At 36.1% G+C, this 22,303-nt stretch overlaps 1 protein-coding gene across 1 annotated transcript in view; it reads left to right on the top strand.

The window, feature by feature from the left end:
* The window catches only part of AK5 (adenylate kinase 5), an 83,051-nt gene that overhangs the window by 31,541 nt on the left and 29,207 nt on the right, over positions 1-22,303 (top strand). The window contains exons 7-8 of the mRNA XM_079313357.1: positions 8,254-8,344; positions 14,505-14,581. Coding sequence (XP_079169483.1) covers positions 8,254-8,344; positions 14,505-14,581 — 168 coding nt within the window. The remainder of the gene's footprint in view (positions 1-8,253; positions 8,345-14,504; positions 14,582-22,303) is intronic.

Below are 22,303 nucleotides of genomic sequence, written 5' to 3'. Positions count from 1 at the left end.
TTCCTGCAGCAGCACAATTTGAAGTTGGCTTTATGAGCCCATCCTGAGCTCAGACTGACATCTGCTGAATATTATCCTGTTTGATATGAGTCCTACTTTTTGAGATAAATAATTTGTTTCATGAAAAATTAGTACTTTTTAGCTTGAGATAATCAAGGCAGGGCTTACTATCAAGGATTCCAATACCATTTCTGAAGTTTATTAGTTTAGAGACCACCAGTGGAAATGCTTCTTCTCCTGGATCAGAATTTTGTTAAATACACAGGAACTGTGTGACTGGGAATTAAAATTTATTTTTGTTTTCCAAGGAAAATAGAAAAGCCAAAGATTTTCAAACTTTCCAGTTCTTACAGTGTGAAATTCCATTTTGAAGAGCTACAACTATTGAAGATGAAATTATTTGTGTTGCTAAGGTCTTGGATGACTAAAAATGTCACATTATTTCTTGAATCAAAATGCAGATTTTGCATATGAAACACCCACATCCTCCAATGTTTAAGCCTATGGTTTTACCCTATGCTTGTTCTTGCAGCTGAGTCATTAGTCCTCGTGCTTGAATAACTGGCTAAATTTGCAGCTGAAATTAACTCAGGATATTTTTTGTTAGCTTTCAGATGGTAGCATTCTTCCTTAAAAAATTGTGATGATACATAGAGAAAAATTATTTTTTGTAGTAATTTTTATGAAGTCATCTAATAGTAAAAGATCAGACAACAATATTTTAGTATTTTTCATTCAAAATCTCTTCCACAAAAGCCAACATTAGAAATACTATTGATCTTGAGAGGGAAATATTTGGCTATATTTGGCAGTAGGCATCAGTGTGTTTCTTTGAAATAAATTGCCAACTGTCAATAGAAGAAAATAGTATTTATATGAAGAAATGTCTTTTATTTGTAAGTTTTTCTAAATTTTTTGTTTTCTTATTTGAATTGCAGTTGTTGCTCCTTGGACCTTTTGGGGAAGCCAGTGTCACTGTGTATTTATTCAGGGTGCCTGTGATTTGTACATGCTGTGGGAACTCATGCTAGAAAATTATTTGGTTTTGTTTTAAACAAAAGGAAGAGTGACACAGGAGCTCTATAGGCAAGGGGAAACAGATATTTTTCAAAGCATTTAATCAGGAAGTCTCTCTGCACACAAACATACTGGTTAATGTCATTTAGTTATAGGGCTCATTCTGACTGAGAAGTGCTGTTGCAGTCAATATTAGCAGAAAAAAAGGGCATGGAGGAAAGCATTTATTTGAGGATACTGGTGATCAGAGCTGTTTCACTGAACTAGGTGCTCTAGAAATGTGAATATTTCAGTAGAAGAAATAAGAGAATTGCACTGTAGAAACTGATCCTTAACTGGTTTATTCCTAAAGAGTGCAGCCTGAAGAACAAGGAGATGTACAAACCCCATAGAAGTCTTCATAGATAAAGGTGGAAAAAAACTACTGGAAGACAAGCATTATTATTGTGGAAAGAAAAACCAAAGGCATGAGGGGAAGAGCTGGGTAATTCTAGATCTTTCTCTAATGTCCCTGAGCTGTATAAAGAAAAGTGACAATTACAACTTTTATTGACTGAGCTTCATGCCATTTGTTTGTACCTCTCTGCCCTTTGTCTACATTTCAAAATACTGAATTTTACATTGATGCTTCATTGTTGCAGCATCACTGAGCTCTGGTAAATAAGAAAGGCAAGCTAAGGCACAGAGGGTTCTTAAAGCTGTGTGAGGATTTGGACAGCTTCGAGTCATACCTGGCTCTCTGTAATCAGTAATGTCTTTCCCCTTCCTTTGGGGTTAGGTGCATTAAAGTGAAAATCAACCAATTTATTCTAAACCCAGTGGAGGTAGAGAGTAAGATGATTTCTCCCTCAGGCTGAATGTTTTCCTGGGTTCTACAGGAACACAGTAAAAATTAATTCATGGAGCATCTCCTAACTCAGACCATAATTAAGTTTTCCATCCAAGCTCTTCAGAAGTGATCTGTCTGGATGCTCCACACTACTGTTCTGTTTCTTTGTAATACCATTTGCCTCTTTAAAAGCAATTTCCTTTAAAAAGTAAATACATAATGAAAATAGCTCCAACACTGGAATGTATATGTTTTAAAATAAGGAAAAGTGTGCTTCCAAGGTAGAAAAGATCTCTATATGCTCATATACTAAAGCATTTATTTGGTTTCAATTAATCTTCAAAAATAATTAATATAGTTGGCTTTGCTACAGAAGCTGCTGAACAGATGTAATACATGCAAGGGTGCAAGTTTTCAGTGATTTGCAAAGTCAATATGCACACAGAGTTTATATGCAGAGATGCTGGCTGTATTTACAGCTTGAAAAGTTCCTGCTAGAAATAACTTATCTGAAAAGTCAGATAACCCAGAACAAACACATGCAAATCACATCCTTTTAAATGCTATGTGAAATAATGCATATGCTGTCTAGTTCTGATTCTTGATGATGATTTCCAAGATGAATAGAGTATTTATGGTAGGAGTCATAGTAGTATACAGAAATGGCTGAAACGTTTCAAATTGTTTATTACTGACTATGTTAAATTGATTTCAGGTTAACAGAGTTAGAGATACAAATATGGTAGAGGAAATGCCTACTGGAAGCTCAGAGTCCCTCTAAGGAATGGAGAACATGATGCAAAAATGATTGTGATATTAAAAGAGCAATAAATTTGCTTTCCACATAATAGTCACCAACCTTCCAGATGAATATCCTTATTGGGGAAAAAATTTAACCAAATAGTGCTTTTTAATATATGCACAGGCAGGAAGGCTTTGCATCTCAGTGTTATGAAAAATGTATATGTTCCAAATCCACTCTCTGGCACCATCAGCTTCCCTATTAAACAAGCAATTGCTTCATCCTCTCAAGTCCAATAATTTTCTGTTACCATGCCACCAAATTATGAATTTCTCCCCTCACCCCCAGTCAAATCCAACTCTGCTTTAGTTTGTCTGTTTTCAGCTCTGTGAGGGCCTGTAACTGCACGGTGCCTTTCCCATCATCTCTTGCCACCACACTGCCCAGGGCACTCATTATTATCAGCCGAAAACTGGTGTAAGTCAGGGTGCTGCTCCAATGATCACAGCATACATACTCAACTTCTCCCTCTGTCTGCCTATCAAAAGCCATTACTCCACATAAATGTACAAAGACAGGCTATTACTTCTGCTGCTGTTGTTTCTTCAGGTGAGAGTTACCATTTCCTTGCTGTTGCAATTGCTGTTCAATATTCCAAGTATGGAAGCTGGCTTAGCAGTTGTACTGTGAAGGGAGGGAAACTGGCACATCTCCACACTTGTGTGCCGTGGCACTAAGTAGTTGAGTTTAGCATGAAATAAGAGAAAATCACACCCCAAGCCTGTGTTTTGTAGTAATTTCATTGTTTATGTACTGCCAAATGAAAAGAAAGGGGGTTGTGAAAAAAAATTTAAAAATAGAAAAAATTCACCCCGTGCTCATTTACAAGTAGCACTCACAGCAATAGATCCTCAGATACAAGTGGAACTTGAGAAACTACTGGGAGACGTATGAGGACTCTGCAATTATTTATGAATCCTCTTTGGAACTCCGGTGGTAAAAAAAATAAGGTGTTAAGAGGCTTATTTTAGATAAATCAAAGTATTTCTTGGGATTGTAATAGTGGTGTTAATATCTCCTGTTCAGTTTTGTTCTAAACTTCTGCCAGATACCAATTTGTGACCTCTGCTAATTGCATGATGTTTAAAAAAATCATTGGTGAGCTCTAGTGTAATTTCAGTTGTAGGCTGTTTTTTTTTGTATGTGGTAAAATATAATATAAAAATTAATCTGAGGTTTCAGAGTATTTGATGGAAAAGAATCAAAATATTTGAAATAGAGAATGGGTTAGAGAGAAATATCTCTCCCTGATGTCCCTTTAGTGGTGTTTTGAATTTTTTTGTTTTGTTTTGTTTAATTGTATCACTAAAAATACTTTATAATAGTATTATGTATATTATACTGTTTATAATATAATGCATCACATTATACTATGCTGTTTATAATAATGTAATAGTGCCCTGCACTCCCAGTCTGCACATTCCAGCTTCATTCCAATGCCTCTGCTTATTGGTTTTCCTATACAAGTCTTCAATTAATTTTTCTTTCCTGCACCCCTATGGTTATTATACTACCTTATAAATTTTTCCTCACATATTTCTTTTCTGTTTTCCCATGTTGCTGGTGTTTTTCTTTTGATTTTTCTATGTTCTCTAGAAGTAACTGCACAAGTCAATTTTAGCAATTAAGAGGAGCAAACTAGGGATGGAACAACAATAATAAAGGGATTTCTGTGTGGTGTCCAAAAATGGTAAAGCAGCACCTATACCTCAATGGTGTGTCTCACTTCACATTTTAGTATTACTAAGGGTAAAATAAAACCAGTTCTTATATGTTTTCAATGCTTCAGGAGCAAATCCCTGCCTAAATCAATATGAATAATAATAGTATGTTCTTGTTGCATTTCTAGCTGCTGCCACCTGAAAATCAATCTTATCAATCTCCTTATTTTACTAGGATTGTCAACTTTTCAACCAAAAATACCAACACTTAGTGGTGAAATCTGGCTTCTAAACTAGGTGTCTCTTAAAATCATGGGAAAGCTGTGGTATCTGTTTTCTCCTTTTAATTTAATTTAAGAAGAAATAGTTCCTCACTTCAGGAGATAATATATGGGTAATTTGTCCACTTCCTAAACAATGATTGTGCTTCACTTCCATGAATCTGGTTAATGGATTATGAAACTGGAAGTGACAGCTCTGGCTAAGTAGAGCAATACTGCCAACTTCCCAGAATTAGATCCTATTTTAGTTTTATAAATATTTTTCTTTTTGGGAATAATCAAAAATTTTCATATAATGGGGAATCCATTGCAAATTGTGATAAATTAAGCAGTAAATACAGTGATGTCAGTATAAATTTTGCTGTTTGCTTCCATTCTGAATGTGTCTAACATGCTCTTCATCCTTGCATCCTATAATTGTGTCTTCTGGATATAATAACTTCTAAAATTTCTCTTTCCTGTGGAAAGGTACAGGAAAATGATCATTGTGATAACCTCTCTGGAAGTCCCTCTAGTTTATCAGCTGTAGATACTGGCACTGCATCAAATATCCAGGAGCTTTCACTCCTGTGCCAAGCACCACAATGTTATGTTATATTATGTTCTATTATGTTATGTTTAATTTGGACATGGCTTATTTTCTTTTCATTGTCCTTTTCATCATGTCCTAAAATAGAGGGCATTTTCATCTACTGTTGTAAATGTTATTTCACTACAAGTTTGCTTGGGGTTTTTTATGCTTTGTCCATTTCTAACTTTATTTCAAGCTGCACAAACAAGAATTCCCTGCAAGTCTGCCACAATCAGATTTCTTTCTAGCTTTCCTGTAATGCAGTTTGAAAGGCTAATGTGATCTTCCCCTATTTTGGGAATGTTTTAGATAAACCACTTGCAAAAACCAGCAGTTTCATTGGACATGAAACAGTCTGTAAAGAGCAGTGCCAGGCTGAATGACACCTTCACCCAAAATTCTCGTTAACTGCAGCTTATTTGATGTTTGTCCCCTGACAGATGTGAGGAAAAAATTCTGCATGCTTTTCATTAACTCAATACATGGTATTACAAAACCTCCATTTATCATCATAGACCAGGGAGATTTGCGATTTTCAATAACTCAGACAATTTTTTTGTGGAACTACTTCTGTTGGCTGGGATCGTTAGATGCTTATTTAGAAACAATAATTATTTTCTCTCTGTAAGCAGCAAGAACCACCTGCATTCCCTCGGAGGATTATTTACAATGCAGAAGATCTAGAAAATATTTTTCATCATTTTTATATAATACCATGCCAGTGACAAATTCTGCAATTCAACAATGCTTGTGTGAAAATGAGATCAACTTTCCAGAAAATTCATCATTAAGCCAATCATCATTTACTTTAAAAAAAAAATTTAAACCAAGTAAAAGCCCCAAATGTACTCTAGGAAGGTTTGTGAAACCTGTCAGAGATTTAGATTGGTTTCTTAAAGAAATGTGATGCTCTTGGCCACTGAGGTCATCCCTAATCTTTTCCTCTCCCATCAAAACAGAGACAGCATAGAACAAAAACACCATTAGTGCCTCATGGAGGGAAATGCCATAAAGTAAGGTCAGACCTCAATCCTCTTTGGCCACATAGGGAAGAAACACTTTTTTTCTTCCTGCACCTCTGGCAAAGTATATATAAATGCAGACAACAATACAGTTAATATTTAATAAAGTTACACTTCTATAAAACATAAGCCTCAACTATAATTAAACTGAGACATCAATAAAAATACCTCTAGATTACTTAGTTGCAAAGAGGTATGTATTGAAGCAAGTAGGGATTTGTTTTCAGTAAGGAAAGCAACCTATGGATTTAGACAGGTTCTGCTAAAAATACAAGTTTTACTGCTGTTTGTTCTCTGTGGCTAGGGCTGTTTGAGTACTGTTTGTCTTTTATTCAAGCCTCCGCTAATTACCAAAGAATTTAATTTTAAAATATTTAGCATTTCAGTGAAGTACAGAATTCACAAGGTTAGTTTCTTTTAAAAATAAATTTTTCCATGGAAGCTACCTTGCCTTCCTGTTCTTCAGGGTATTACAATTCTCATTTTGTGAGGGGAAAGTGAATCTATGTGCAAGCTTCAAATAATTGGTTTTCTTTGGGTGACAATATAAGCTTTCATTACAAAGCCCAGACTCTTCAGAATGCTGAAGCACAGCTGGTGTTCTTTGAATAGGAAAGTTGGTGTTTCAAATTCTTGGAACCTTCAGAACATTTTGAGATTGATCATGTGGTTTTTTCACGGTGAACTGGATTATTCAGAGGAATGCTACTGATGAGAAAGCAAGTCTGTCATCTCTCCAACTGTGGTGTGACCTACACAATAATGATCAGACACAAACTGATTACAAATTACTGGGTTTTATGCATGCACATACCTGCAAAGATGATACATGTCTTCCCTTGCATACATCAGGAGCACTCTTTTTCTGTCAACAAGGACATTCCAAAGCTGCTCTTTGTGTATCGATAATAAATTGCCCAAAAGTTTTATTTTATTTACAGCTGTTATATTAACAGCTTTATTTAAGACCTGTTCTTCCACAAGTCTCAGTTTTGACACAAGCGTAATCCCTCTAATAGGTAAACACAAACAAATTTCTGCTTTAGAAATTTTTTAAAAATTATCTTAGTTATACAAACACTAAATGGCAGAAGATTTTCTTGACATTAGATAAATCTGCCTGGATAGATGGTGACTGCTGCAGGATGAACTTCTGAGTGGTCTTCAGGATCAAACCAAATTCCATTTCAAGAACCAGTCACAAAACTCCATGTATTGATATTTATAGTAGGCTTATCTATCTGAATATGTGATCATCTAAATAAATAAAGCTTGATAAATGCTATAAGGAAAATCACAAACCCACTGTCAAACATGTCACTGTAACAGAACTTCCTCCCTGCCACAGTCACCTGGACATAAAAAGAAACCTGTCAGACAGAGCCCAGAAAAAGCTTGGGAGAATCTGAATCAGGCAAAAGATAGAATAAATGAAAAAAAAAATTAAATCACAAGAAATTAATAATTTGCCATTTTAAAGGCGCTTTTGTTTCCTGATTTATTTATCATTAAGTCATATCACTTTCTGATATTGAGAGAGGAAAACTCTCTTTTCTATAAGTAGGGAATTTTAAGAGTTTTACTCAACTACTTGAAGAACTCATACATGTCACAAAAATTTGTTTCAGACTATTCGGAAGTTGCTGAAAGTTTTCCACTTGCAAATTTAAAGAGTTAATTATGCTAATCACCAAAAAGAAGTGACAGCAAAGTAATCCCATTTCTGGTCTCTATGCTGACATTTTTTTCAACCATCCAATGATTGAAGAAATAATTTCCATTTCTAGTTTTATCTTCTGCTTTGAAACTTCATTCTCTGAGAACAAGTCTATTTTATGCTAGTTTCTGTTTCTGACAGGCTATTAAAAATAGCCAAAATGGTTTAGAAAATCAAAGTCAAAATATAAATTATTCATACCTAAAGCAATGGACTGCACACATTGAAACAGAAAGGCTCCCCATCAGGAAGGCTTGGGATGAGAAGTCACAGTACATGTTGATGTTCAGCCAAGTGGTAAGCAGTGTCTGATTGTCAACTTTTTCTTTTCCTTTTGATTTTTTTTAATTTAGTTTGATGCAGACAGAGATGAAGAACAAGTGTTCTCTGACATCAGTTCAGCAGTTGACAATAAACTATTTGCAAACAAAGAGACTGCAGCAGGTGAGTTAATGTAAGATTTAAAGAACCATATTCGTTGTACTGTGTTCGACATTGGGATGCCTTTTTCATGTTCTTCGAGTTTGTGTGCAGGTACTGCAGCAAAGCTGACCAACCTCAAACATTTGCACAATCAGGGACAAAAAAATTCCTTATATTTGGAAACTTCATATAGCCTATCCAACAACTGGCTTATCTATAAGTTAACCTGAAAGTACTATGGCAAGTCTACTAAGCTGTACTATTAATACAAAACCCATATAAATTTTCAATTCCAGTTGTCAGCTGTTTCTGTTCCAGTGATACCTTGGTGTTCACCAGACAATCAGTCCTGAGAGATTAATGATCATACTTCCTCCCTAATAATTGGTACTAATTCTGAAATGGTGTGTGACTGTAAGTCAAGTGTCTGGAGATTTTATTTCTTTGTCTATTTATTATTTATGCTTACTGAAGCTTGAATATCTTCAAAGTAAAGCCTTTGAGAGACAAAGGACTGCGAAAGAATTGAAGCTAAAAAACAAAGCACTGAAAATCTGTAACATCTGTCAGAAATATTTTGCTTGAGGACAGCAGAGAAGTTTTCCCTGGTAACTTCACAACTTCTTCCTTTTACAATGGCATCCCTGGCTGTTCTCCAAATCAACTACTATTGTTACATAGGTAGATGATGTCTTAAATATCTTCTGAACAAGCACACAAAAAGAAAATGTTGATAATGTTGTAAATGTGATAAAGATGAAGTACCAAGTTGAGGAGGGGGAGGACAGAGAATGCAAAGGGGGGTTGGAGCTGGGGAGTAGGTTGAGAACTGTAAGAAGTGCATCAGCTAAAAACCCACAGGATTCTAGTGGTCACCCTTGAGATAAGATGCCCACAAGAATAAAGAGGACTCTCTCTGTTAAGTGATACATTTCTTTCTTTTGTGTTTAGCCTTGTTCATAGAGGTAAGAGGTTGATCCCAAACCTAAAATGGCATTCCCACTGTACAATATTCTGTTAATAATTGCCTCTGGATTCCCTAATTGATTTAAATTCTGCACAGGAAGAAAAGGAAAGAAGTATCTAAAGGTGCAAGCTCTGACAAACAGCTTGACAAGAGCTAAACGATTTGCACAACTTGGTTGTGATTTTGGATGAGTTCCATTCAGTTCCTCAAAAGTCTGATCTATTTAAAAAATTCCTCACCAAAATAACTGGATAGCCATGAGCAGATGCCATGCCACAATCATCTAATTAGTGCCTACTCTGAGCACTGATAATAATAAGGAGATTTGAAGAAGGATTTCTATGAGGTCAGGTCTTTAATTTCTAGAGGTTGCAATTCCATGTCAGGATCTCACTTTTTGACTTCTAATCTTATTAGTGATATTGCAATAAACTGTAGTGCCTTGTAGCTAACATAAACATAGTATTTCTAATACTATCATGCGTCCACATCAATCTAATTCCTGTTATACCTTTAAAATCCAGTTGTAATCAACTTTGTAGCAATATGCATTGAAAGAAAACAACTGAAATGTTCATAAATGAAAATACAATTTTCTCATTGTTGCCTTCTACAATGTATTAATACTGTTGCCAAGAGCAACAACCTGTCATGAAACTCAACAATGTAAGGTTGCAATAAAATTTGTATTAGAAGCATCTTACCGAGAAAATTAAAATATAACAATTCTAATGCTAATCAGTGCTTCAACAAATTATTTTTGTAATATTCCACTTGAAATTTATCTTCTAAGTATTTATCTTGCCCAAATGCTTAAATGCAACATGTATTAATGAGTTATTAGACAGGGCTTCAGAGCATGTTCTGTAACATAAAAAGACATTTTTATTTTATTGAGTTTAAACATGTTGGTAAGAGAAGCAGTATGTTGCACAGGATAGGTCTAGATTGCTTTTATGACAGTGTTGAACTGTGTGAATACTATCATTGTTAAAACATAAGTATATGCATATTTGAGCCAATGAACCATATTGAATAGAGTTGTTAGCAGGATTCAAAATAAGTAATGCATTTAAGCAAGGATTGGTAATTCAGCAGCTGATTTGCTAAACACAAATGGTCCAAGGAGCAGACTTAATTAATTTGCATGATGGGTCATAGCTACCTTGTGATGGGAAGTGAAGTCAACTGTAGATAAATTTAGACAGATCAGTACAGTTTATTTTCATTGTATTAATGAATTTAGTGAACTGTGAAAAAGCAATGCTTGACATTTGCATTCGTGACAACTTAAGGATTAACACATTTTCAGAGAAAGTGCCATGAACTCAGGCTTAAAACACTGAAATGTTTTGTAGGACCATGGGTTTACAGCCATGATCCCCTGGGCTTTGGGGTGCATCTCTGTGGTAGAAATTACACAGCTGCCTGTAACAGCCACACTCTCACATCTTTCCATTATCCATCTTGTGCAATTCAGCTTAGGAGCAACAAACATGATGTAAAATACAGCATAAAATATAAAATACAGCCTCATGGTGAAGGAAGTGACTGAGCACAGCCGTGCACCCTCTGGTGCAGGGGTGTCACTGTCCCTGACTGTCTGACTTGGCAGGGTTGGCACCTGTCAGCACATCTTTGTACAACTGCAGCCACCTTTAATTAACCTTGTCCCTCCGTGCTGTGTCACTGGATCCTCTTGGATTCCTCACAAGACACTTTTTTATGAAAGATGCATGGCAAAAAAAGGGAATGCATTCTAGCTCTCTGCATTTTTGTATTTCAAAAAATGTTCCTCTCCAGAGACCTGATTATTCAGTTAATGGGGATTGAATAAAAACTTTCAACTGCTTTATTTTTTAATCATGCAGTACTGCACCTAAAAAAAATCCTCTCTTTTTTTCTCTAAGGAAAACACAGGGCACATGAAAGTGTCCAGGTCTCCCTCGTCTTAACTTTATTCATTAAATAAAGGAAGCATATTTTAAACCTGAGGGTACATTTTCAGATGAGGTGCTTGCAAGTTATTTCTCCATGGCAGTACAACTTTCATGGGCTTCCTTCAAAGATATTTGTAACTTGAGTTTCCCTTTTTCAATTGATACAGCTACTCAGATCACTTCCTAAAGGTTCACATAAGCATGGGAAGGCTCCAAGTTAGCCAAGAGTTTATTTGAGCCAGGAGATTATTTGTTGGGACATCTTTATGAAAGAATTAAGACAAATCAGACTGTAAGCCTTTCCTCCTAAAGACAAGTATGAATTGTTTTTATAGCCTAGTCCTCATGGCACCAACTTAGCACAAGAAAAACAATGCAACTTGCTCAGAAAATGCAATAAAACTTTTTTTATCAACTGTTTTGTTGTCAGACATGACAACAGCCTGCAGTCTCATTGAAAGTAGCAGGGCATGTTTGCTTCCACACTCTTTAACAAGTCCTCACCTTTTCCTTGAGACAACACTGTGCATTTCACCTTTGATAAACATTGCCACAGGCTTTATGTAAAATGTGCTGATTTAAACTTGCATTCAGAAAACCTGAGTTTTGAATTGTCCACTTTGCAAGGCTCTCCTTTTGGTTGAGCCTTGTCTGGAGATCTGCCTACAGCAGGATTCCTGACTGCCAGTACCTTGCCAAGGAGCTCCCTGGTGTGCCTCTGCTGCCGTGCCTACAAGCTATAGTTAATGAGCTCTTTGTTCTCCCCTGCAAGACCTGTTTTAGGAAGATTTTGTCCAACCTTAGCAAAATATGCTCCCTCCAACAACAAACTGAGCTGGAGTGTAGCAAACTAGTCATGCTGCACCAGGGATATCACAAGTACTCTGATATGTCCCTTAATTACTTTATCTTGTCTTGGGAGCAGCCATTTGCTTCAATTCATTTCTGATGGATTTGTCTTTAGGCAATTTGAGAAGGGTAAAGAAGTCTGAGCATTGTTCAGTGATAGATGGTTATGGGGTTTGTTAGTTTCCATTAAACCATGAAAGAAAAGACTGATTTTCAATTTTTCTTGAATATACCCTAGGAAGAAGCCATGCTTTTCCAAGGACAGTGGTATTCTAGTTCAAAGAAAAAAAGGCTTTAAGATGCTTGGCCATATTAAAATTGTATAACCATTGTGGCTTTTATCGCTTAAGATACATTATGCATGAGTATTCATTTTCAGCCTGACCTTTACATTTAAGTTTGCAGCACCATATTTCATACTAATGTTTCTAGCTAAGAATATGTACTGCTCTTGGTAGTTAAGTGACAGTTAATCAAGTGCCTTTAATAAAGTGCCAACAAGTGCCTTTGGGAGTGATTGATGTGTCAGAGTAGGCCAGTGCCAGTGACAACTGAGGCTTAGTTAAATTATATTATCAACAATGACACGGTGTTAAGAGTGAGATGTCAGCTGTGTAAGATAAATCAGAAAATTAAGATTCTCTCAGCACTTGGAAATCTATTTCCTTGCATATATCTTTTAAAGAAAGGTATTTTCAAAAGACCATAAAGTGTACATGCCAGAGAACATGCTGTGTGTTTACATGTGACACTGCAGTACCAGGAATATAATTCCTTCCCATATTTTTTTAATAGCAATCTGAAAAGCTATACATAAGCATTGGGGGTGGGGGCAGGGGAGTGAGGAACCAAAATAAAAGCACCATGAGATGGCAGATGCAGGTCTTTCCCTGGTGTCTCTTATGTTGTCCAGAAAGTTAAATTGAAGATTAATTTGGCAGTAACTGTGATAAGGATTGAAAACTAAGGCATCCTGGAATTATCATCTGTACCATGCAGTTAGAGTGTTTGATCATGACATCCAGCTCCTCTCCTCTGTTCTCTCTGTCAGGGATATTTATTTCACCACCTACATAGGTTATTACTACGTAAACTTCAAAAGCAAACAAACCCAGATAACAAATAAATAAATGCATCTGGCACAAATTGAACTGTAAAATCTGTTATTGATAGTGCTTGTTACAGCAAGCCACCCATAAAAACAGCTCTAATGGTGAGGAAACAAACTGCAGGCCAGAAATAGGTTAAAACTATGTACCCTCGGTGCCAGTGCTTGCAGGAACATCATAGCAGGAAGAGACACCTGTAACCCAGGAAGGAGGGGGTTGTTTTCTTCATTAGTGATCTTGTTTCACTAATGAGGAGACAAAACAAAACACAGCTTATACTTCCCCTAGTGTTACCTGTTTCTCCCCACATGAAGTGAGTGGTTGGACTCATCTGTGGCCAGCTGGTTATAATTTTTAGGTTTCTGTGAATCATTAATATTTTTATTATTCTCATTTTATTAATGCTGTGAAAATTATTTCTATAGTCTCATGCCTATTAACATTTTAATGTGTCTAGAATATGTGCAGAATTTGGTTTAGGCTGCACCATCTGGAGGACCCAGGAGACCATTTCCTTCTTTATTGCCCAGGATTGAGATAATCTGAATGGGGTGACAGTGCCAGAATATGATGGCCATGTTATAGCCTTCCTGTGTTTATATAGAAACATTGCTGGTAGTTTATCCCCCCATTGTGGTTTAGCAGTGACTCCTCCCCTACATGACTTCTTGAAATATCAAGCTCAGTTTCTGTTGTCCTGTGCCTTCAGCAGTTCAGCTGAAGCTCAACTGTAAAAGCTCAGCCAGGTCAAGGCTTCTCAGCAATTGAATTTTGTCATCCCAAGTGCAAGAGTGCATTCTTCCTGGTCTTGCCACAGGAAGATGACAAGGAAAAGGGGCAGAGCCACACAGTCTGCTTGGAAGGGGTAGAATAGGATGGAAACAGAGAAAATTGCTGCTGGAAGCATGCTGCTTTGGTCTCCTATCAACACCACTCAAGGATCCTTATCTGCTAATCAGAAATTAGTATTTTCCTTCTCTTTCTTAAACTGATTTATATTCTCCCTTGAGTGTGGCAATTTTACAATTGCAAGTCATGACATGCAGAAGACCCTGCCCAATAAATATGCAATATAGCTAGAACAATTCACCATTTAGCACAGCCTTTCCTTATTAAGATTTGCAGTAGCTTTTATGGATGCTTTGACGGCTTTGTTAATGAAATACCATTCAGCTGGGCACTCTAGCAAACCTGAATGGTTCCTTACTTCAGAGGTTTTGCACTGATACAGACAATTGGAAATATTATAGTGTTCCACCACATAAAGTGAAAGTTTTCAATCCAATTCTAAATTCTAATTTTCTTTCCTATTTTAGGATCAAATGAACTTGATTGCAGTCTGATTATGGATTCTGGAGATGCTGTTTATACAGAATTTGACTTTGAAGACCAGGTAATTTTCTGTTTATATGGCTTCTCTCTAGACAGTTTTCTAGTTCATGAACATACCGTGCTATAAAATTGTCTGAACAAGGTGATGGAACTTTAAGGATAGGGCAAATGTATTCTTAAGTATAACATAAGTAAATTCATGATACACAGATGTTACTTTCAGGCTAAGAAAAAAGAATTAATATTATTGTAGTATTAAGGGCCTGTATCTTCCATTACTGTGCACTGCTGAGTTTCCTTCATAAATTTAAAAATGTTTGCAAATGTAACAAATAGAATTTCTAAAATGCACTGTAAGTTTGCTGTATATTTAAGAAGTAAAAGTTTTCGAAAGAGCAGTATGAAATTATAAAAAGTGTGACATGTAACTACAGCCAAATCAAACTTTCTCTCTATGAATTTTTTTAATAATAAAAAAACCCCAAAGCCTTACAGTATGTTGTAACCAGCCTTTCTACTGATCCTGTTCAATCCACATCTAAAAACTAAATTTTAATAAGAGTTTTCCTTGTCTATAGGCAGAATGCAGAGAGAGGGGGAAAAAAGGTTGTGAAAACCTTTCCCCTATAATTTTCATATCTACACCGGTAAGGTCAAATCTGGAATAATGTTCAGTTCTGGATTTAGTAATACAACATATGGAGATACTTAAAAGAGTCCAGCAAAGGACCACTAAGATAATTAAGGGACTGGGCCATCTCTCTTACAAGGAAAGGCTGAGAGACCTGAGTGTTCAGTCTGGAAAAGAGAAGGCTCAGGGGCACCTCATCAAAGTGTACAGAAATCTGAAGGAGGATGCAGAGAAAACGGATCCAGGCATTTTCTGGTGCCTGGTGACTGGACAAGAGGCAATGGGCACAAACTGAAACGTGGCAGGTTCCTGTGGTTTGGATGCTGCACTAAGGATAAGAGTTGTGTGCTTGTTACTGTGCTGTGGATAAGCATTAAAAGAATGCTTAGTCTAAAAGACTTAGAATGAAAAAAGAAATTTAAAGCCATCTGTCTATCACACCACCATACTTAAGGGTGTTGGTTTTGTATGTTTTGCTTCCTGTCTTCCACTTTTGCATGACTCTGCTTTTATTTTCTTCATGAATACCACAAACATCTCTCTAGATTTGTAAGCAGCTTGGCACAGAATGTTAATTTGTGTTTCTGTTGTCATTCAACAAAATGCAGTTGCAAATGTTCTCACCTCTTTTCTCATTACTTGCAAAAGATATCTTTTCTTGTGACATTTTAAAGCTAGTGACAAAATGAGGGCAAACAAAACTGAGTTTTCATTATGATTGGATCATTTATTGGTTTTCTTTCACAGTATTCAATGTGACACTTTATCCTCACCTGCAGCATTCTAGTTCCATTCTTTTATTTTAATTTTTAGATCCCTTTACTGTTCTATTTGGCTTGGTTATTTCAGCTTGGCTGTTTTTCAAGGAGGCAGCTTGCCTCTGTCTCCACATCCCATTTTAAATCCCATTCTTTCATAAACTCTTCTTAAAACATTCTCTGCCCAGGAAACTTTTAAAATTCTCATAATCATTGTCTGTACTGTACTTTATTATTCAGGGGTCTAGGCTTATAAAGCAGAATCTATATTTATCTTATGTTTTGCTATTTTGCTATTAAATTTTGCATTTTAATGACATTTTAATTGGTTCTTTTGGAAGAGTACATACACTAAAGAAATTATATTCTTGGTTCATAATGTTTAATTTATAGTTACAAAATAAAGTAACATTAACAGAAACATGAAAATTTTATTGATATTGTAATAATTTCAAACTATATAATTAATTGATTATACATTACACCATCCATAAAAGCACTGCAGTTTTGAATGCATGTGATTCTCACTTGAGATTGAACAAGAATACTATGATGGGACCTGTCTTTGTCAACAGCAAATATTCCTTCTGCCAGATGTGGCAGTTAGCTTTTCTCATTATTTTGCTAAACTAACACGTTGCTGTTCTGGCAAGAGTGCAATACTGTTAACAAACAAAGAAGGAGAAATGAAGCTAAAAACGGTGCTAAAAACCCCATCAGTCAAGGACAGCTATATAAATATGAAGTGGCTGACACCACTCACTTCAATTGCAAGTTAGTATCTTGATACTATTTTGCAACATTTAAAAAAGTATAAATATTCATATTACTAATAAATAAATGTATACACAGGTTATGAGATGCCTTGTCCAAATATAAAGAAAATATAAAGGAGAAAGCAATTGCAACCAATTTGAAATTATGGAACCAAGTATTATATACAGAAGCAAAAAAGGGAGTGGAGATTACCATGAAGTCATAATACCACTTAGCTGCCTGGTCTGAGAAACACAATGAGAAATGACTCTCAGGAAGGAAAGATCAATAACTAAATTCAGGAGTGAGGAACTGCTCACATTCCAAACTTGAGCTCATTTCAACTGTGGCAGTGATTTAATACTCCAGTGATTTACCACATGCTGTTTACGAATTGTGTGAAGCATCAACAACCTTTACTCAGAGAATCTCAAGTGGAAAAAGAATGTGTGTCTGGATACAAATGTGTCATGCAGTGATGTTATTGCATAGGAAATCTGTCATGAGAATGTGGGGGATAAGAAGGCTTGTTTCCAAGCAACCTTACACAGCTGAGCTGCTAAAAATGGCTGAATTTTAGGGGAGCATCTTGGTAGTCACTGAACAAGGGGAGTTGAGGGTCACACAGAAGACAAAGCCACAGCTGACAATGGGTGTCTTGGTGCAGCTGAAATGGACTTACACAGACACTTTTGCATTTTCTCATTCATGAAATGAGTCAGGAAAATCTCCAGTGTAAACTAAGCCAAAAAAGCATCTGAGTTCTTCAGATATGCATTACTTCTTCCAGAATAACCTCTTTTACTGGTAGGCAGGAGCAAGGAGATTGAGTGGTGTGGTTCCAACTACTGATGTAGTCCTTCACTCATGTAGGAGTTCCAAGTGCTTCCAGAAACACCTGATACCTATTGTAGAAACAGTGAAAAGCAGCACTAGGGCAAATTAAGATCTGGCTTTTCTGGAAGAGTATGCAGGGAAAATTGAATTAGAAACAACACTGAGAAAGTTTGAGCTTTGAATTGTACATTTTGTAAAATGATAGTCAATTAAATTCATCTAACTCAATTAACAGTAAGCTGATTGTTCTCTACTGGCTATGCATGAGTACTTCAAGAACTAGAACACTTGTAATCACAGAGTCACATTTTTTTTAAAAAAAGGAAAAAATTCCCAGTCTTTTATCCAAATAACTAATAACTATTTTTCTGGTTTTGTCTCAGATCTGTGAGATCCTGTATTACAAAAGGAATAATATAAGTTTTTAGAACCACTTAGGAATATGTTATTCTGGAAAACAGAAATAAACAAATAAATGAAGCAGATAGTACCTCTCATTGAGAATGCCTTGTAGAAGAACCAGCCAAGGTTTTGTGTCTTAGCAATCTCTATAGCCTTTTCTGGAATAATGATCATACTACTCATGAATTGATTGGATAATGTACAACCAAAGCAATGGGATTAGTTCCAGATATTTTAACCCATATTAAGACTTCAGGAATATATATTGATCCCGGCATTTTTGAGTGCCACAGGTTTAGAGTATTCTCAATTTGCAGAACTTGCTGCTATGGCTAGTGTCTGCTTTAACAAGGGTTGTTCTTTGCTGCTGGAATGCTTTCAAGTGTGATAAAGACTTTTAATGCTCACTGTGTTCATTTATACTTGCCATTCAATTTCTCAACTTTGTCAGAGAGACTGTCACTTGTTTCTAGAGATCAGAAAATTTTTATATTTAACAATTGGATTTTTAATTAGAAACCCACCATTTGGCTTATTTCAAGTGCATTCAGGCCAAAAGAGAGTATTGAAGAATTGGCATCAGTGAATCCTATCAAAGAGTTCCAGAAGAAAAGAGCATCCAATTATTTTCTCATGAAAACAAGCCTTTCAAGACAACCCTAGCTAGCCTGAGGAATATTTAGAGTAATTAAAGAAAACGTTAAAACACACTGTCAGGCAACTGTAGAATGGATACTCTCCAGTGCCAGTGATTGCAGAACTTTATAATTTGGGAAATGTGAAAGTCAGGTCAACTTCAAATAAAATTCTCAGAAATATATTTAGCCTCTTCTAGTATTTGGAGCAGGAGGTCACAGATTTCACAAAATCATTTGGGTTGAAAGGGATGTTAAAGGTCATTTAGTTCTGACTTCCCTGCCAGGGACAGGAACGCCTTCTACTCGACCAGGTTGCTCAGAGACTGGTTCAACTTGGCCTTGAATGCTTCCAGAGATGAGACACCCACAATTTATCTGGACACCCTGTCCAGCACCTCATCACCCTCACACCAAAACATGGAAACGCTTTTTTGTGCTTTTAAGGGAGTTACCAGTTCATAATTGAGAGCTTTCCATGACTTTGCAGTGTCATACTGCATTTACTGATGCAATTAGACAAATGCAATAGTATGTGCAAAGAAGAGATTGCCTTTTGTTTGTTTTTTTTTTTTTGCCCCCACCCCCAAACCTAGGAAAGGTAGATGTAAAAGAAAAAAAAAAAGACGAAGAAAAAAAAAAGGTTTTCTGTTCAGCAATGTCAAGCAATCAACTCAATAAAAAAACGGAATAACCCAATCTTTGCTGCAAGTTCAGAATGTTTTATAATTAGAAATGTCACAGCTCTTTTGAAAAATTCACAAGCAAAACCAAAATCAAGTAGAGGAAAAAAGCCCTGTAAGATACTTACTCATTCTAACAAGAGGAAATAGGCCCTTTTTAAAAAGTTTTTGCCATGTAGTTACAATTAGTTTTACAGCTTGGTGTTGTCTCCTGTCCAAAGCACAGAGGAATCCAGGCTTTAGAAGAGCAGGAGGAGGGCTTTTAGTGAACTGATGCAAAACAGAATCCAATTGCTACCAAGACTATAACAATATTTCCAGCCTGAATGATTGGCATAGCTTGAAACTTAAATATTTAAAAGACATAATGAAAAGTTCCTGAGAGTCTTTTCAATGCAGAGGTAGAACACGAATAATAATAAAACTGATGGGCAAGAGCAAAATGAAAGCCTCATTTTACTAAAGCTCTGTGGATTAAACCAAAGACCATTTTCCTCCATTTACTGTGTTTCTTATCAGTTGTCACTTTGTTTTGACTCCCTTTTCCCCTACTCTGAAGATTCAGTCCAAGTAATTATTTAACCCTTTGGGCACAATACTTTGGGGTTAGTATTACAATACTACAGAGAGCAAACAGCACGCCTCCATTAGCAGAAGAAATTTTCATTCAGACTTCTAAAGATACCTTTCAAAATTAGATGAATGTTAATTAAATTCTTCAAGGAGTCAGATTAGAATGTCATATATTAATCATGTGCTTTCTTTTTCCTTGAGAACATAAGGAACTTTTGGTGTAACGGCAGCTTTATTCATATATTCTGTGCAGCATTAAACATTACAGGTCTTAGTAAAATGACCAAGAGTATCCAGAAGCCATTTGGGCTTTTAATGCTGATCATTTCTGCAGTGTCCATTTAACTTTTGCTGATAGACAGTGGTGTCAATTTGAATTACAGATTTTAGTTATAAAGGGAAACTGATTAAAACAGGAATATGGGATAGAAAGGAAAATGAGCGGTTGTGAAGCTGTTCTCTCAACACTTGTTTTTGTTAAAGGGGGAGTCTAATCTACTTTAAGGACATCTGCAAAAAGGCAAAACGAATAAGCATCCAAAGTCATGAAAGAGCTGGAAAGACAGGCCTAACTACAGAGAAAAGATGTTTAATAGAAATGTACTGAAGTCAGTGAACAATCTGTTCAGTTCACGTTGCCATGGAAACTATCCTATTAAATGCTTTAAAAAAAAAAAAAACAGTTCTAGAAACAAAGTACTACAGTTTGCCTTACAAAATGTTTCCTGAATAAGCTCAAACCATGTGTATTTTGGTGTTTCAAAATAATTTTGTAAATCCAAAGATTTTTTTTCTCTGTCAAAATCACCATTGTACACTGCAATAAAGGCATGTGTGAGAAAGTCTCCTGCTCTATTTTCCCCCATGCAAACCATAGCAAAACAGGCAAAAAAAACCCCAAGAGTCAACCTGTGCTTTTTTCTGTGAAATACCAGAAGCAGTTGTTTACTCCTTCTTTCACAGATGTTATTTGAACTTAGTTTCTGGCAATACATATATTAGGGAAGACTAAACTGCCAAGGTCAGTTGAAGTCTTTGCATTCCAATTCTTTCCTAGTTTTGAACCCAGAGCTGCTGCCTGTACCTCTGGTGGGCAGTACTGGACACAAGGATTCACTTAAAATAATGATGAGCTCAAGTGAGTTACTGGAGATTTAAACAGCAAGGACAACATTATTCTTCAAGAGGTGCTGCATCTGTGCCTCACTGAATAATTTTGCAGTAAATTATGAACTCCTCCTCTGTGGCTTGTGGAAGTGTCTGTAGTAAAAGCATTACAATTTACAGTATCTCACCATCATTTCTGTAGGCAGTAACACTAGGATACTGTACCTTCTTCCCTCACACCAGCCTGCCCCTCCACTGGCAAACTGAGGCTTTATGCCTTCATGAACAAAATATAACTTCAAGAAAAATGTGTGAGTTCTACCTTTACAGTCCAGAGAACATGCATAATTCTTGGAGAATATCAGGTATCCCACACAGTTGATGCAAATAAGATACACAGCAGAACTTCTCCTATTCTAGCTGATAAAGAAATGTAAAGGTGTATTTTAAACCTGCTCTGCCTCCTAGATTTAGAGGCCTTACTCAGGGCTGTGGGTTGGTTCTGTCCCCATAGCCCAGCATCCCTAAAGACAGCTAACAAAACCATTTATTGAAAACATTTGTAGTAACAATTCCTATATTTTAAAACACTGCAGAAGGAAATGCCTTTTTATTTCTTTTATATTTCTTAATCACTGTCAAGTACATCCTATATATTTTTATGTACACATATAAAACTGCAGTGATTGCAAAATGCTGTTTTACTCTATGGGATACAAAACTGCTCTTAAAATCACTTATTTGTATTGTATTGAAGCAGAGGAGTGGCTTCTCTGGGTACACTGGAAAACAGAAAAATATCCCCTATGTATTTTCAGAAAGCCATATGCTTCCTATTTGGTTTTTTTTACTCCTTATGTATCCCAGGATTGTGCAGTCAATGTTAGTCATTTTGGGCTTAAATACCAGTCATAAAGAGTGAAAAGTGGCCTAGTTTTAGAACTCTTTCACAGCAGTGCATCTCAAATCAGTGAACTGTTTCTTCAGATAGTTCAATTCCTTCTTAACACAGAAGTCCTTTATAAATACTGCAGAAGTTGGAAGTTGTAAAACTGCCTAATAATAGATAAATAGATATTTTAGTATTTATTTGGATATGCTTATCAGATACTAAGCAGAGAAGGTCTTTGAGGGGCAAAATATGAGTACAACTACCAATTTTTATCTGAACAGCAGCAAATCACAGGATTTGAGGTCACACGCTAGATTTGGGAAGTTTTTGCAACACTCTATTCTTGTCCTTCTCCATGCCAAGAACTGAGTTCAGACAGGCCTGGAGAAAAGCCTTTTTTATCTAAACTCTAAAAAACTCCCAAAAAACCACAAAATGCACATACATTAAAAAAAACCCCAAACCAAACCATTTCCAACAAAAACCCAAACCACTGAATTTCACCTCTC

Source organism: Erithacus rubecula (genome assembly GCF_903797595.1).
Source record: "Erithacus rubecula genome assembly, chromosome: 10".
In the NCBI taxonomy this organism is placed as follows: Eukaryota; Metazoa; Chordata; class Aves; order Passeriformes; family Muscicapidae; genus Erithacus; species Erithacus rubecula.
The sequence above is the reverse complement of the archived record's forward strand: the minus strand, read 5'-3'. Positions and strand labels throughout refer to the sequence as shown.